The sequence below is a fragment of the Chrysochloris asiatica genome, unplaced genomic scaffold (genome assembly GCF_000296735.1).
Source record: "Chrysochloris asiatica unplaced genomic scaffold, ChrAsi1.0 scaffold00090, whole genome shotgun sequence".
Classification (NCBI taxonomy): domain Eukaryota; kingdom Metazoa; phylum Chordata; class Mammalia; order Afrosoricida; family Chrysochloridae; genus Chrysochloris; species Chrysochloris asiatica.
This window is the reverse complement of record NW_006408608.1, coordinates 8,708,214-8,725,009: the sequence shown is the minus strand read 5'-3', so window position 1 is coordinate 8,725,009 and position 16,796 is coordinate 8,708,214. Positions and strand designations below refer to the sequence as shown.

The window sequence follows — 16,796 nt, the reverse complement described above, 5'->3', positions numbered from 1 at the left end:
GGGAGCAGAAAGCCTCCTCCTTCTCCACTGGTTCGCAATCCAGTGCTTGTCGTATGGAGCCCCCACGCTCACATGAACACTGGAATTTGTTCGTTCATTCATTTGTTGATGGGCATTTAGGTTGTTTCTACCTTAGGACTATGGTAAACAGTGTCATTATGAACATGCGAGTATATAATATACTTATGTGAGAACCTGTTTTCAGTTCTTTCAGGGAATTTCTAGAGTAGAATTGTTAGGTCATATGTAAAAGAACCAATAGATCTGTGTTGGAAGAGTGCAGCCAGAGTGCTCCTTAGAGGCCAAGATGGCCAAACTTCATCTCTCATATTTCAGACATATTGTCAGGAGGGACTAGTCGCTGGAGAAGGATATCATGTTTGGTAAGGTGGAGGGTCAGCAAAAAAGAGGAAGACCCTGAGCGAGATGGACTGGCAAAGTGGCAGCATCAATGGGCTCAAGTGTGGCAACAATTGTGAGGATGGCCCTGGACTGGGCAGTGTTTCATTCTGCTGTGCATAGGGTTGCTATGAGTCAGTACCGACTCGATGGCACCTAACAACAACAACATGTGAGTTCTATGTTAAATCTCAGGGGATGAACCATTTTACATTCTTACCAGCGATGTTCAAATGTTCTCATTTCACCACATCCTTGCCAACACTTATTCTCTGATTTGTTTTGATTTTGATAGTACTAACCTAGTGTATTTGAAATAGCTCTTCATCGTGACTTTGATTTGCATTTCTCCAGTGACTAATGCTGTTGAGCATCTTTTCATGTACTTGTTGACTATTTGTACATCTTGTTTGTTTTTTTGTATTTTTTTGAGAAATGTCAATTCAAGTGTTTTATCCATTAAAAAAAAAAAAAAGATTTGTTTGCCTGATTATATTTTAAATGGCAAACACTGCTAGAATATTTTGTAATGGAGTGTCAATATTTAGGCATTCTTAAAATATTGATGCTCCCATTTATAATAGTAATGATCCAGCTTTCTCCACTTTACCTCTGTCCTAAGTTACCAGCTCTAAAATAATGTGGAGTTTCTATTGGAAAAATAAATCAAACTTGTTGAATCCAGTGGCTTTCCAAGACATGACAGTTAGGGACTTTTAACACACCACATTATAGTGTTCAAACATTTACTATTCTAGATGCTGGAGACAAACAGATGAATGAGATGTAGTCTTTGCTCATGAGAAGCATTTGACTTGGTGGCAGGGAAGCATAGAGGTGATAATATCCATGTAATTAAGGCATTAAGGGGCTCTGAAGGGTCTCACAATCACAGCAGCCATTACTGTGGAGAGAAGAGGAAAGGTCAGGGATGACTTCAATAAGAAAGTGACCCTAGGGCTTGATTATGAAAGTCAGGTTGGTGTCCACCCACATGGAAGACAGGTAAGAAAAGTTGTTCAACGAGTAACTTGAAGAGCCTGGATTTGCAACTACTAAACCAAAGCGCTTGAGTTTTGGAGTCAACAGATCTGAGCTGAAGTCTTAGGCATACCACAATTCACTGGAAGAACTCCAGCTTACCCTCTCTGAGCATCAATTTCCCTCAATTATAAAATGAGGCGAATGGAATCTACAGTCCAAGGATGAGATGCAACCACATACACGGGGTGTCTCATTGTTGGTCTTACTCCAAGTCTTATGGGGTGTTCCAATGCTTTCCTTCCATGGAGAGAAGCCCCAGGGCTTAGGTTTCTCAACAAGGATCTCAAAACAAAACCATTATTTCCCTGTTTTGAGTTGGGGGAACGTGAGGAAGACCTAAGAAGAATGAACACATTAGGACTATGTATTGGCAAAGAACATTGAATGGACCATGGATTGACAGAAGAACAAACAAATTAGTCTTGGAGGAAATACAACCAGAATACTTCTTAGAAACAAGGCTGGTGAGACACTGTCTCCTTTACTGTGGACATGTTATCAGGAGGGATCAATCACTGAAGAAAGATTTCAGATTTAGTAAAGGGTCAGCTCAAAAAGACCCTCCATGAAATGGATTGGCACAGAGGCAGCAACGAAGGGCTTAAACATACCAAGTGTGAAGATGGTGCATGACCAGGCAAAGTTTTATTCTGGTGTACTTAAGATTGGTGTGGGTTGGAGATCTCTTGATGGCCACTAACAACAAATGGAGTGGATCATTGAGCTTGCCTTACAGGGTCATTGAGAAGTTTAAACACGTACATCATCCAAACCACTTAGACTAATACTCACGCATTGTGGGAGTCTAGTGAGTGTCAGGTGTTGTTATTTTATCATCCTTTCTTTATAATGAGACTAGACAATGTCCATGGAAGAGATGACCCAAAATGGTTGAAATGTACTAATACATGAAATATGATGCCCTGTAACCATATTGCATAAAATACTCAGATACTTGTTTATTTGTAGTTAAATGACCACTTAAGTTTGAAAACAATAAAATTAGTTTTGTTTTGTTTTTTACTTTTTATTGTGGCTTGAGTGGAGGTTTATGGAGCCGATCACTAGTTTTCCGTTCAACAAATCATATACTTTGTTTCATTTTGATGATTGCAATCCCCTTCCATGGAACATCATCTATCCTTCTTCTTCCTGTGACTCTTTTCTTCATTCTGCCTTCTTTCCCAGCCATTCTGAATTTAGGTCAATGATGCTCTTTCCATCTTGAATGGTTGGTCATTCTATGGTGTGCACACCTCACTGGCGTTGTTGCCCTCTCTATTTACCTATCGATTGGCTGAAAATCGAGCCATGAGGGTGAGTTCAGTTCCAGACCTGAAGGGCGGCCAAGAGTCTTAGGTTCCTCCAGTCTCTCTGACCAGTAAGTCTGGGCTTTTTTATATTTTTGAGTTTTGTTCTACATTTTCTCCCACTCTATCCAAGACCTTTCAGAACAGTTGCAAAAATGTAGCTCTTGTGCTATTATTCCCTCTTCTGGGCTCACAGCAAGAAGACAAACCAACCGTCATCCAGTTTGACTCACGGTATCCATGTGTTTCAGCAGAAGAATTGTGCTCCGTATGGTTGTCAATGGCTGTGATCTTTAAGAAGCAGATCACCAGGCTTTTCTTCCAAGGTACTTCTGGGTGGATTTGAACCACCAATCTTTCCACTACTAGCCTAATGCTTAACTGTTTGTGCCACCCAGCGCCTGCCTCAGACACTCCTAATTGATCCCATGATGCTTTTCTGTAGAACGTGTTCTTTGTTGCTGTTGAGTTGGTTCTGACTGCTGGCCACTTTCTGTATGGACCAAGCAACATGCTCCCTGTCCTGCCCCAACTCCACAGTCCTCGACATATCTGAGTCCATTGTTCCCGTGATTGTACCATTTCATCTCAGGAAGGGTTTCCTTGGTTTTGCTGACCTACTACCAAACAGGATGCCATTTTCTAGTGACTAGTGTTTCCTGGTAACATGTGCAAAGCCAGGGAGTGGCTTTTTTTTTTTTTTACAAAACAGAAATCTTTACTCAATGGAAATATCAAAATGGAAAGTTACTGTTTCTGAATGTATGTCCATGCATATTCATCATTCTCGCTTTTAAGGAGCATTCTGTTTGTATTTCTTCTAAGACTGATTTGTTCTTCTGGCAAGCCACAGTAGATTTAATATTCTTTGCCACTCCCACAGTTTGAATGCATTATTCTTCAGTCTTCCTTTTCCATTGCCCAAATTTCACATGCATATGAGGCGATTGAGAAGACCACAGCTTGGGTCAGGCACACCTTAGTCATCAAAGTGACACCTTTGCTATTTAAAACTTTTATAAAGAGGTATTTTGTAGCAGATTTGCCCAATGCAATAGGTCTTTCTGCAGAACACAGACATAGCTACAGAATCTCTTATCACACAGAGCACTAATGAGTGTTAACCACTGTGATCATCTCAGTTCAGAGCCAAAGAGAGCCAGGCTGATGACCAGTTGCTTTGCTCAATTCAGTGATTTTTTTCTCACTCAGCCAAAACCTTGGCTAGCTCTGTGACAAATGCATACATTATTCCATCATTCAACCAATAACTTTTTGAAAGAAAGGTTTGAAAACCCAGTTCCCCATCTGGACACACCTGAGAGTCCTTGGCCTTCTGATGAGCCCTCTGTGCATGTTGGATGCAGATAAGAGATGAGCTGCCAGAATACCTTCACTCTCAAGTTGACTCTAGCTCCTGGTGACCGAGTGGGTATCAGAGCAGAACTGTGCTTCATAGGCTGATTTGTCAGAAGTAGACCACCAAACCTTTTCTTTGAGGTACCTTTGGATGAACTCGAGCCTCCAAAGTTTTGATTAGCAGCCATATGGTACTCATGGTCAGGGAAACACCCACCTCCTCCCAACACATCCCAACCTGTCCTAATGCCTTTCTTGTTTTCTCTCTCTTCTCTCTTACAGGGAAATATAAATGAGAAGCTGGGAATTTGCTCCATGGCCAAATTTTTCCGTTTTTTTCAAGATTGCATGATCATAAGGAACGATCCTAAGCTTGTGGTAACCAACCTGCGTTATGGGACAGTACCAGTCAGACTGTTCCAGCCCAAGGCAGCCTCCTTCAGACCCCGGCGGGGCGTCATCTTCTACCATGGAGGGGGCGGGATCCTTGGGAGCCTGGGTAAGGCGTGTCCATATGGCTTTGTAAAGGAAGGGGCTCATCTACACTGACTCCCACGAGAACCTTTTGGGAGTAACTCAAAGGAATCAGAAGGTGATTCTTTACAAGGAGTCCAGAGTGAAGATTTTGGGTGCAAGTCAGCAAACAGTGTTCAAATCTACAGGGCAAATCAGTGTTTTCAAACCCACCAGCTGCTCCCTGGGAGAAAGATGAGGTTTTCTGCTCCCATAAAGAATTATAGCCTTGGGAACCCTATACAGGGTCGCTGTGAGTCAGAATTGAATTGATGGCAGTAGGTGTTATAATGTGGTGGTCAGGGTTGTTAAGTGCCACTGAGTCAGTTTCAACTCACAGGTACCCTGTTTATACAGGTGGGTTTGAACTGCCAACCTTGCGGTTAGTTGTCCAATGTTGATCCTACAGTGCCACACCAGGACTCCATATAATATGGTTATTGTTGTTGTTGATAAGTGCTGTTGAGGAGTTGGTTCCAATACATAGTGACCCTGTATGGGGTTTCCTAGGCATGGCTGGTGAGCTTGAACCACCGACCTTGAGGTTCAAACCGACCTCGCATCCCAGCACATTAAACCACAGCACCGTACCAGAACTCTTTATATAATATGGTAATTTTGATTACAGTGAAGGCAGTGTCATGGTGTCATGGGGGATTTTCATGACACTGGGGGTTAACTCCTGTCTTCTCCCTCCCCACTCAACCATCAGCTAGTTGGTCCTGAATGTCCTACCCCTCAACTATAGCCCAATCCGTACATCTCTTTCCAGTTCAGCTGTGCCACTGTGGCCCAAGCCAGCACCTTCCAACACCACAACTGGTCTCCCTGCCTCACCTCTTAATCTCTCAGTGTATTCTGCACCCAGAAGCCAGAGGGCTTGCAAAAACACAAGCCAAAGCATGGCATTCCCATGGCACAGTCCTTTTGTGGCTTTCCAAGGCCCTTAGATAAAATCCAAACACCTCCCCACAGCCTCTGATGTTCTGAAGGAGCTGGTTCCGCTGACCTCGCTGGCCTGGTCACCTGCCATTTCTCCTTCATTCCCTCTGCCCAGTCACACTCACTGTTTCTCAGTGTCTCCAATACCCAGGCTCACCCCACCTTGAGTCTTCTGTGCTTGCTATGTTCTTGGCCTCAAAAACTGTCCTCCAGACTTTGCATGGCTGGCTACCAATGATTTTTCCAGGCTTCTCTGAAATGTCCTTCCTCAGCCTCGCACACTCCCTGCCTGGTCTATCATCCCACCCTGCCCCCCATCTCCATCCCCAACATTATCCTGTTAAATTTTCCTCATAGCACTTGGAGTCCCCTGGTGTGGTGCTGTAGGATAAGCACACAAGGTTGGCAGTTCAAGCCCACCAGCCACTCCTCAGAAATGCTACCCAGGGTTGCTATGAGTTGGAATCGACTTGACGGCACTTAACAACAACATAGTGCATGCCAATCTGAACTTGTCTTGTTCCTTTGTGGGTTTCCATGTTTATTGTGTGTCTTCCCCACTAAAAATGGAAATGTCAAGAGTACAGGAGATCCCATCATTCAGTTCACAATAAAAACTAACCCCCCCCCCAAAACGCCCCCCCCAAAACAGTGCATTGAAAAGCGAACAAAAGAAATGGGATTCACTTAGAATGAAAGGCAGAATTGGTAACATGTTTATCTGGACTTACATTTGAACTATCTATCAACCCAGAAATATTAATTAATATAAGCACAAAAATGCAAGTCTATAAACAATCCTACCTGCCATATATTTACCACTTATTCCTTTTATTATTGTCTAGAATCAGAAAAGTTTACCTAAATAACCTATCAATCTTTTTAATGGGACTTTAGTATTATGGCATTCAAATCTGAGAAATCTCTACTAATAACTATGAGAGTCTCAACTTTTTCCACAACTCATGCTTGTGGAAATTAATTATGCAAGATGATAATAAGAGAAAAATGCCTATTTGAAAATAAAACAAGAAAGCAAGCAAGCAAGCAAGCAAGCAAAAAGAATACAGGAGAGACTTCTGCTGTTCCATTGCTGTGGCCCCATTGTTCAGTATCGGACCCATTGCTTTTGCTTTTGGAAAGAATGAATGCATACATGAATAGGTGGATGGGGAAACAATTGGATGGAAGAACGGGTTTATGGGAAAATAATGGATGATGGTGGGTAGATGGTTGGATGAATAAATGGATAGATTTATACGTAAATGATTGAACGAAGGAATGGATTTATGCATATTTTCATTTACAGTTGCGCTTGACCTAGGGGTATATTACCTAGCCATGTGCTGTTATTGTTAAGTTATGTGGACTTGGTTCCTATTCATAGCGACCCAGATTAAGGTTTCTGGTGGGTTTGAGTTGCTAACCTTGTAGTTAGCAATCCAGTACCTGTTCTCCAGCATCACACACATGTAAATATAAGCATATATGCAATGCCACTGAGACTCCTTCTGTTTCCAGGTAAGGATGTATCAGGTTTTTTCAGACACTGTGTTCTAATTAGTTGATCCCTAATTGTTAAACATTTTAAATACCATCCCTCATATGCCTGTATCCATACACGTTGTTATTGTTGTGAGGCGCCATTAAGTCAGTTCCAACTCATAGCGACCCTGTATAGGGTTTCTGAGGAGTGATTGGTGAGCTTGAACTGCGGATTTTGCAGTTTAAACCGATTTTGCAGTCCAGCGCATTAGCCCACGGCGCCCACCAGGACTCCATATACATACTACACAGGAATTGCTTTCTTGATCTTTTTTCCAAAAAAAGCTAAGAAAGCTTTTTTGTGTGTGCTGTTGTTAGCAGTTATACACACAATTTACCAGAAAAATGAAACGGATGGGGGGAAAATAATGGGTTTACAGATGAATGAATGAGTAGATTGGGGTTTTTCCCTTTTTGTAATTTTCCTGAGATTAAAGTATACTGCCACCTGGTGGTAGATATAACAATGGTCATTTTATAGCCGAGTTTAAGGAGCTCTGGTAGCATGGTGGTGGTGTGCCGTGAAGTCGGTTCCGACTCATAGCGACCCTGTGTAGGGTTTCCGAGGCTGCAAATCTTCATGGGACAAGAAAGCCTCATCTTTCTTCCATGGAACTGCTGGTAGTTTCAAACTACTGACTTTGAGATTAGCAGCCGGACTCATAACCACTCCGATACCAGAGCAGTTGTTGTTGTGAAGTGCTGTCGAGTCGGTTCCGACCCATAGCGACCCTTATAGGGTTTTTGAGAAGCATCTGGTGAGCTTGAACTGCTGACCTTGCAGTTCAAACTACTTTGCAGTCTGACGCATTAACTCATAGCGCCACACCAGGACTCACTATTGAATCATAAGAATCTTGTCCCCATCTCCTTTCCCCAGACCCATCTAGACAAGATGAAAATTATTCAGTGCGGACTCTACATTTCTCTGTGCACTCTGAAACAAAACTCCCTCTTGAAAACGTGTAAGCCAGCTACTTCGTGCTCCACTCTGGAGATTTTGATTTACCTGGTTGGGATCCAACCTGGGCATCAGGACCTGTAAAATCTCCCTATTGCTTCTGCATACCACCAAAGTTGAGAACTACCAAACTGGAGAGGTATTTATTTGGCCCACGTTCTGTGTCTGGAACTGTGCCAGGATGGCTCATGGACCAGCCTTCTGAGAACTTCATATTTACCAGTCTATCAATAGGAACAAGGAGCTCTGGTAGCGTAGTGGTTACGAATTGGGTTACTAACCTCAAGGTCAACAGTTTGAAACTACCAGCTGTTCTGTGGGAGAAAGATGAGGCGTTCTGCTCCCGTAAAGACTTATAGCTTCGGAAACCCTGTACAGGGTCGCTATGAGTTGAAACTGACTCCACGGCACACCACCACCACCACCACCAATAGGGGCATTGCATCAAACTGCTGTTTATTTGTTAATATATATGTGTGTGGTGATATATAATGCACAGCTCTCTCTCTCTCTCATTTATCTATGTCTATAGGAGCCCTTGGGTGGCACAAATAATTAACTACTAACTGAAAGGTTGGCAGTTCAAACCCACCCAAGGGTTCCTCAGAAGAAAGGAGTAGAGATCTGCTTCCTAAAGGTCACAGCCTTGAAAAGCCTGTGAAGTTCGGTTTGACCCTGATACACATGGAATTGCTCTGAGTCAGAATGATCCCCACACAGTGGGTTTTATATATCCAGGTATATATTTGTTGTTTTATGTCCTTAAGTCTATTTTGAAGCATACTGATCCAATGAGACAGAGTAGAATGATCCCAGAGGGTCTTCTAGGCTATAATCTTCACAGAAGCAGGTTAGCAGGTCTTTCTCCCTCAAAGTGACTGCGCAGTTTTGAACCACCAGTGACACCAGGGTTACACACACACACCACACACACACTTGCCATTAATTCAACCTTGATTGCCAGCTCATGGTGACCCCATATGTTTCAGAGTAGAACTATGCTCATAGGGTTTTCAGTGGCTGATTTTTCAGAAGTAGATTGCCAGACCTTTCTTCTGAAGCACCTCTGGGTGAACTGGAACCACTAACGTTTCTTAGCAACCAAACACATGAAGCTTTTGGACCACCCAGGAGCTCTAGTATTATATACCATCGTCTTGGCTCTGTTGGTGTCCACCACCAAGCCTTCCTCGTCTTCAGTTTCCCTCACAGCAAAAAAAAGAAAGAAAAAGAAAAAAGGGTGGGAGTTGTAGGTAAACCCTACTACCTACTACAAGATAGTACGTAAATGTTACTACAAGATCCAGCATTCAGGTGATCAAGGGCAGATGCCAGGTGTCCAGCTTGTCTCCAAGTCTTTGGCTTTGCCCAGGCAGAGCTACCAGCAGGGAGTTCAGAGAGGTAAGACCAGGAACAACACCCACATGCCATGCCAACATGTGTGGGCACCGTGGGCTGCCTCTTCCTGGGGCCTGTGACAGGCTCCTCATCTGGCACTATGAACGGTTTTGTCTTGCAGATGCTTACCACAGCCTGTGCAGTTTCCTGGCCCGAGAGACAGACTCGGTGGTGCTGTCAGTTGGGTGAGTGACGGGAGAAGTCGGTGGGGGTGAGTAAGGATCCTGTATAGAACAGAGGGAGCCACTCCGGGCTCCAGATGGGCTCTTGCACCTGCAGCCCTGGACACAGGCACAGCACTGTCCACATAGCAGAAACCTGGAAACCACCCGGACACCCATCAACAGGGCGGTGGAGGAAGAAACCATGGCATATCTCATATTACACCGTCCCTGTGTGGCGCTGTGGGGTAAGCACTGGACCTCAAGGTTGGTGGTTCAATCCCACCAGGTGCTCCTCGGAAACCCTATGCAGGGTCACTATGAGTCAGAACCAACTCGACAGCACTTAACAACAACAAAACTATGTATTAACAAAAATAAACTTGAAGGGCACACTGGAATTATCCAGTTGTTACCATGTCTGTTCTGACGCACAGCAGCCTCATGTGTGTCGGAGTAGAACTGTGTTCCACAGGGTTTTCAAGGACTGCCGTTTCTTATTTTTAGAAGTAGATCACCAGGACTTTCTTCTGAGGTGCCTCTAGGTGGACTGGAACCTCCAATATTTCATTTAGTAGCTGAGCCCGTTTACCATCTGCACTACCCAGGGATTCTGAATGAATCATTGCAGTAATGGATTAAGTGGGGCATTTTTTCCCCCCAAAACATATATAAAGCTGATAGTCTTTTTATAAAGTTAAAAACAAGGAAAATTAAAAGAATACTTTTTAGGAATTCTTTTAATGTAGATACAGTAAAACTATGCAAACAAGGAAAGAAAAAGAATCATAACTGAATGATTTAGGGTGACGGTTCCGTCAGATGGGGCAGGCGGAGAGATGGGATGTGGGAGACTGAGTGGTGGGGTGAAGATTATTGGAGGCCTTGGCTGTTGTTTTGGTTGGTTGGTTATACGCCGTGGAGTCGGTTCTGACTCATAGTGACCCTGTACAGGGTTTCCGAGGCTGTAAATCTTTATGGGAGCAGAAAGCTTCATCTTTCTCCCACGGAACAGCTGGTAGTTTCAAACTGCTGACCTTGAGGTTTGCAGTCCAATTCATAACCACTATGCTACCAGTGGCTGTTGTTTAGAGGGGATGTATTATTTAAAATACCTGACTCACTAATGCTAGCTATGCAGGACTGACACCAAGAGCCCTTTGGGGCTAAAGAAGAGTGAGGGACCTGTGGATTGGAAAGAAGAGGCAGTAGGACCATGTCCTGTGATTTGAGTTACTACTTCAAGATATCACACATCACTGGGTTGTTGTTGTTAGGTGCCATCGAGTCAGTTCCAACTCATAGTGACCCTATGCACAACAGAATGAAACACTGCCCAGTCCTGGGCTAACCTCACAATTGTTGCTACATTTAAGCCCATTGATGCTGCCACTTGGCCAATCCATCTCGCTAGGGGTCTTCCTCATTTTTGCTGACCCTCCACTTTACCAAACATGATATCCTTCTCCAGAGACTGGTCCCTCCTGACACTATGTCCAAAGCACGAGAGATGAAGTCTGGCCATCCTGACTTCCAGGGAGCACTCTGGCTGCGCTTCTTCCAACACAGAACTATTTGTTCTTTTGGCAGTCCATGGTACTTTCAATACTCTCCTCCAACACTGTAACTCAAAAGCATCAATTCTTCTACGGTCTTCCTTATTCACTGTGCAGCTTTCACATGCATATGAGGTTATTGAAAATACCATGGCTTGGGTCAGGCGCACCTTAGTCCTCACGCTGACATTTTTGCTCTTCAACACTTTCAAAAGTTCCTGTGCAGCAGACTTGCCCAGTGCAATGTGTCTTTTGACTTCTTGACTGCTGCTTCCATGAATGTTGATGGTTTATCTGAGCAAAATGAAGTCTTTGCTAACTCTCTCACATCACTGGGTAGTAGCTTGGAAATGGCAAGGAAGAGAAATTAAAAACAGCATCTGTAGCCTCTACCTCCACAATTAGCTCCCTCACATCTTGTCTGTCCCCAGGTTGGGTAGCTGTGTGACCCAAAGCAAGTAATTTAGACTCTCTGGTACTCTCTAATGAGAAGGAAGAAGATGGTATCTTCCAAGTGCTTACTGACGAACACCCTACCTAACTTACTATTGTGATGAACTGATATCGGAGCTGCCTTCAGACTCTATCTCTGAAGGCCTGTGTGATGATAAAATATCCCTTGAGAAGGTATCACAGTCAGGTGTTCACAAGCATCTACATTAAACACTTGATAGGAGTCCTGGTATGACGCTGTGTGTTACCGCGCTGGACTGTATTGTTGGGCTGAACTACAAGGTTGGCGGTTCAAGCTCACCAGCCACTCCTTGGAAACCCTATACAGAGTCATTGTGAGTCAGAACTGACTCAATGGCACATAAAAACAACAGGAAATTTCTTCTTATGTCATTATTACAGATTGTTGAAAAGAGCAGGCACATGGAACAAACTAATTTTTTTGTTTTAATTTTATTGTGGTAAAATAGGTCTAACAAAAAATCTTGCCATCTTAACCATGTTTTAAGCATACAGATTCAGTGGCTTTAGTACATTCAACATGTGCTAGGAGAGCTGGTGACACTGTGGTTAAGTGCTTGGTTGCTAACTGAAATGTTGGCAGTTCAAACCCACCAGCCCGTCTTCAGGAAAAGGACGTGACAATCTCCTTCTATAGAAATTGTTGTTGTTAAGTGCCGTCGAGTCGGTTCTGACTCATAGTGGCCCTGGATAGGGTTTCCGAGGAGTGGCTGGTGAGTTTGAACTGCCAGACATTGTGGTTCAAACCAACTTCGAAGTCCAGTGCTTACCCTACAACGCCACACAGACTTGGAAACCATATGGGCAGTTCTACTTGGTCCTTTAGGATTGCTATGAAATGGACTCAACTCAATGGCAAGAAGTTCTATGTTGTCAGCACCATCTACTTCTATAAGATTTTCATCACCCCAAGCAGGAAGTATGCCTTAAGGACACCAAGGTCAGTTGGCACAACATAGTCCACAGTGAGCATGTTCACCTGCTTCGGTGAGTAGTGAGACTGGGGTCTTAAAAGTTTGTGAGCAGCTATCTAAGGTACAACCATTGGTCTCTCCCTGTTTGGAGGAAAGACGAGTGAAGACAATCGAAGACACAAGACAACAATTGTCTAATGGACTCATGGACCACACAAACATCAGTCTCCAGGATCCTGAGACCAGAAGAACTAGACGATTCCTGGACTCTACTACCAACTTCTGTGAAAGGGATCACATAGAAAGTCTTCTTGTTGTTGGTAGTGTTAAGTGCCATCAAGTCAATTCTGACCCATAGAGACCTGGTATAGGGTTTCCGAGGAGTGGCTGGTGTACTTGAACCGCTGACCTTGAGGTTCAAACAGACTTTGCAGTCCAGCGCACTAACTCACAGTGCCACAACAGGTCTTGTTAGAGTGGGAGAAAATATGGAACAAAACTCAAAGTCATATAAAACGACCAGGCAGACGGGTCAGATAAATAAAGATTAATGGAATCCTGAGACTATAGCCCTTGGGCCTCCTTCAGGTCTGGGACTGAACCACCTCCAGGCCTCAATTTTCAGCCAAGCAATACATTAGTACATTGGGGGGACAACAACACTAGTGAGGTACGCACACCACAGACTGGTCAGCCATTTGATATCAAAGGGGCAGGAGTTACCTAAGGACAAAACTCAGAAGGGTGGGGAAAAGGAGGGATGGAAACAAGAGCCACAGAGAGGAAGTGGGATCATGATGTTACATGGAGGGGATCGCAGTCACTGAGATGTAACAAAGGATATGATTTGGCGAATGTAAAACTGATGCTCCGCTCTGTAAACCATCACTCAATTAACAATAAAAAGTATTAAAAAGAAAAAAAGAATTCCTACCTGTCTGAGGAAGGACAAGCTCTTCATGGTCTCATATGAAGGAAAAACAAAAATTGTGATAAAAACACCTAACCCATTGGATTGTTCTGAGAATTTAATCAGATGCCCACACTGGTATGATTTGTTCCTGTTTCCTCCTCAGGTACCGCATGTATCCTGACTACCACTCACCTACCATGATACAAGACTGCATCAATGCCTGCATTCACTTCCTGAAGTCTCTGAACACATATGGGGTGGATTCCAAGCGGGTTCTTGTCTGCGGGGAAAGCGTCGGAGGCCTGGCTGTGGCTCTTATCAGCCAGTTTTTGCTGAATAGGTCTGATCTTCCTCGCATCCGAGCTCAGATCTTGATCTATCCATTTTTCCAGGCGATCAATTTACAGCTGCCCTCCTTTCAGCAGAGCCAAAACATCCCGTTCCTTACTCGGAAGTTCATGATAAGTTGTTTGTGTAATTGTGCATCTATTGACCCCTCCTGGCAGGACGCCATCGTGAATGGTTCCTATATCCCCCCGAAGATGTGGAAGAAGTACCAGAAATGGCTCAGTGCTGACAACATACCTCAGGAATTTAAGAAGAACTACCGGTCCCTGGTCCCCAGCCCTTTTAATGAGGCTGCCTATTTGGAGGCCCAAATTCTTTTAGATGTAAAATATTCACCCTTAATAGCAGAGGATGAGATATTTGCTCAGCTTCCTGAGGCCTTCCTGTTGAGCTGTGAGAACGACATTCTCCGCGATGACACCCTACTGTATAAGAAGAGGCTGGAGGACCAGGGGGTCCCTGTGACATGGTATCACATAGAAGATGGCTTTCATGGATCCATGATCTTATTTGATAAGAAGCCTTTCTCTTTCCCGTGTTCCCTGAAACTTATGAATGCTTTAGTGTGTTATATAAATGGCATACAATAGAAATCCTGGGGCCGTAAGTTGGGTGTGTCAAGTGTGGATTCTACCAGAAGCTGGGTCTCTTGTGAGTTTGGTTTTGTTGATTAAGGAGACGCTAAGTCAGTGTGTGCTTGGGTCTGTTAGAGAGGGTAAGAAGTGAACTTCATACTCAAGAAAACCCAAAATGTCTCTGATGGCCCTACCAGCTATCACAACGTTTAATTCTGTACTTAACAGCATTCTGTCACATTCTCAACCAGGTGAAAGGGATATCAAAGAGGGGGGTAAATTCCTTAAATGATGTCTTAAAGCCCTAACTCATGATGTTTGTAAAGAATAAATGCCCATAACTGGTCATACTGTCAATGGTGAGTCTATATACACACAGTACCAAGTTGGCTTTGTAAGGTTGGCTCCAGCATGCCTGAGAACTGTGGTCGCAATGAGATCCTCCTCTAAACACAGTCACCCATGGGCTAAACTAAAGGATGATTCCAGAGAAGATCGTGGGAAAGAGGGAGACAGGAGAAGGGGGAGGGGGAAGGGATGGGAGGAGGGTGAAGAGTGAACTCCGGAGGGCAGTGTGCTTTGACTGAACTCAAGTCTTTAATTTATTCTGACTTCCAGAAGCTAATGAGCAGATACTAAGAAGAAGGTTCTCAAAGCCAAGGCTGCTTGGGAATCTCTGGATGCCATCTGGGACATGGGAACTGTATTCCTAAAGGAGTGAGGTGGGAGCTTGCTGTCTTTGGTGACTTATATATTGCTCCCTCTTTCCCAGATCACCTGGCCCTTCTTCAGCTAATGCCACTTTGCGGCTCACAGAGAATGAGAAGGAAGCCTTTGCATTGCACGCTGGGGGTAGCCCACATTCCATCTTGTATCAGGGTCTATGTTTGCACTCCTATAACAGCAGTGGCACTCACTGCGGCTTTGTCCCACCCAAGGGCTGAAGGATGTTTTTTTTTCTGTGCAGCCAAAACCTCTCTGGGTGTCAAGAAGCTCACTTCTGATTGGTGGAGAAGGAAAGGGCAGGTATCCATACAGGCAATGTGCACAGCGTTTCTTGGTGGGGACTGGGTCTGGACATACATTGTAATTCATGCGTTATATGCAAACTGAATCTAAACAAGAAAACCCCATTACTAACAAGTCAATTCTGACTCATAGATCCTTTAGGACACAGTAGAATGTCCCATGGGGCTCCCTAGGCTGTAATTTGTACAGAAGCACAAAGTCACATCTTTCTCCAACAGAATGACTGGTGAGTTCAAACCACCGACCTTTTGGTCGACGGTTGAGTGCTTTAACCACTGTGCTATCAGAGTGCTCTTTGTTTTGATGGGAGGATGTATTAATAACTATTGCTGTATAATATTGACACAAATGTAGTGGCCTAAAACAGCATACACATTATTCACAGTTTCTGTGGCCCAGAAGTCTGGTCACAGCTGAGCTGAATCCTTCTTTGCTATCCAATGAGCCTCAGCTGTATTCTCTTCAATGAGGTCTTGATCTTAGTCCAAGGGGTAGTGGCTATTCCTTATGTATGTGATTCTTATGTTCTTTAGCGTTCTTCATGTCTTTCTAGCCAATCCGTTGTTACTCTAATCATTTGTTATGTTGTTCTTGTTCTTGTTAAGTGCTGTTAAGTTGGTTCAAGCCCCCTTGCAGTTCAAACCGTCCTTGCGGTCCAGTGTTGATCCTTCAATGCCACACCAGAACTCTGTTGTAGTTAATGTTTGTTGTTGTTAAGTGCTGTTGAGTCAGTTCCAACTCAGAGTGTCCCAGTATAGAGTTTCCAAGGAGCAGCTGGTGGGTTTGAACAGCCGATCTTGTAGTTCATAGTTCATTGCTGATCCTACAGTGCTACACCAGGAGTTCATTATGTTGTTGCTGTTGTTGTTAAGTGCTGTTGAGTTGGTTTTGACCCATAGCGACCCTGTACAGAGTTTCCAAGGAGCAGCTGGTGAGCTTGAACTGCCAATCTTGGTGTTCAAGCAGACTTTGCATCCAGCGCATTAACCCACAGCGCCACACCAGGACTCTGGAGTTCATTGTTGTTGTTGTTGTTAGGTGCCATCGAGTCGGTACTGACCGATAGCGACCTTATGAACAGTAGAACGAAACACTGCCTGATCCTGGGTCAACCTCACTATTGTTGCCACGCTTGAGTCCGTCGATGCTGCCACTTGGTCAATCCATCTCGTTGGGGGTCTTCTTTTTCTCTGACCCTGCACTTTACCAAACATGATCTTCTTCTCCAGCGACTGGTCCCTCCTGACAATATGTCAGAAGTATGAGAGACGAAGTTTGGCCATCCTGGCCTCCAAGGAGCACTCTGGCTGCACTTCTTCCAAAACAGATCTATTGGTTCTTTTGGCAGTCCATGG

General features: G+C 44.1%; 1 protein-coding gene across 1 annotated transcript in view; it reads left to right on the top strand.

The window, feature by feature from the left end:
* Window positions 1-14,427, top strand: part of AADACL4 (arylacetamide deacetylase-like 4) — a 17,795-nt gene extending 3,368 nt beyond the window's left edge. The window contains exons 2-4 of the mRNA XM_006866423.1: window positions 4,395-4,611; window positions 9,593-9,656; window positions 13,653-14,427. Coding sequence (XP_006866485.1) covers window positions 4,395-4,611; window positions 9,593-9,656; window positions 13,653-14,427 — 1,056 coding nt within the window. The remainder of the gene's footprint in view (window positions 1-4,394; window positions 4,612-9,592; window positions 9,657-13,652) is intronic.
* The last annotated feature ends 2,369 nt before the right edge of the window (window positions 14,428-16,796 follow it).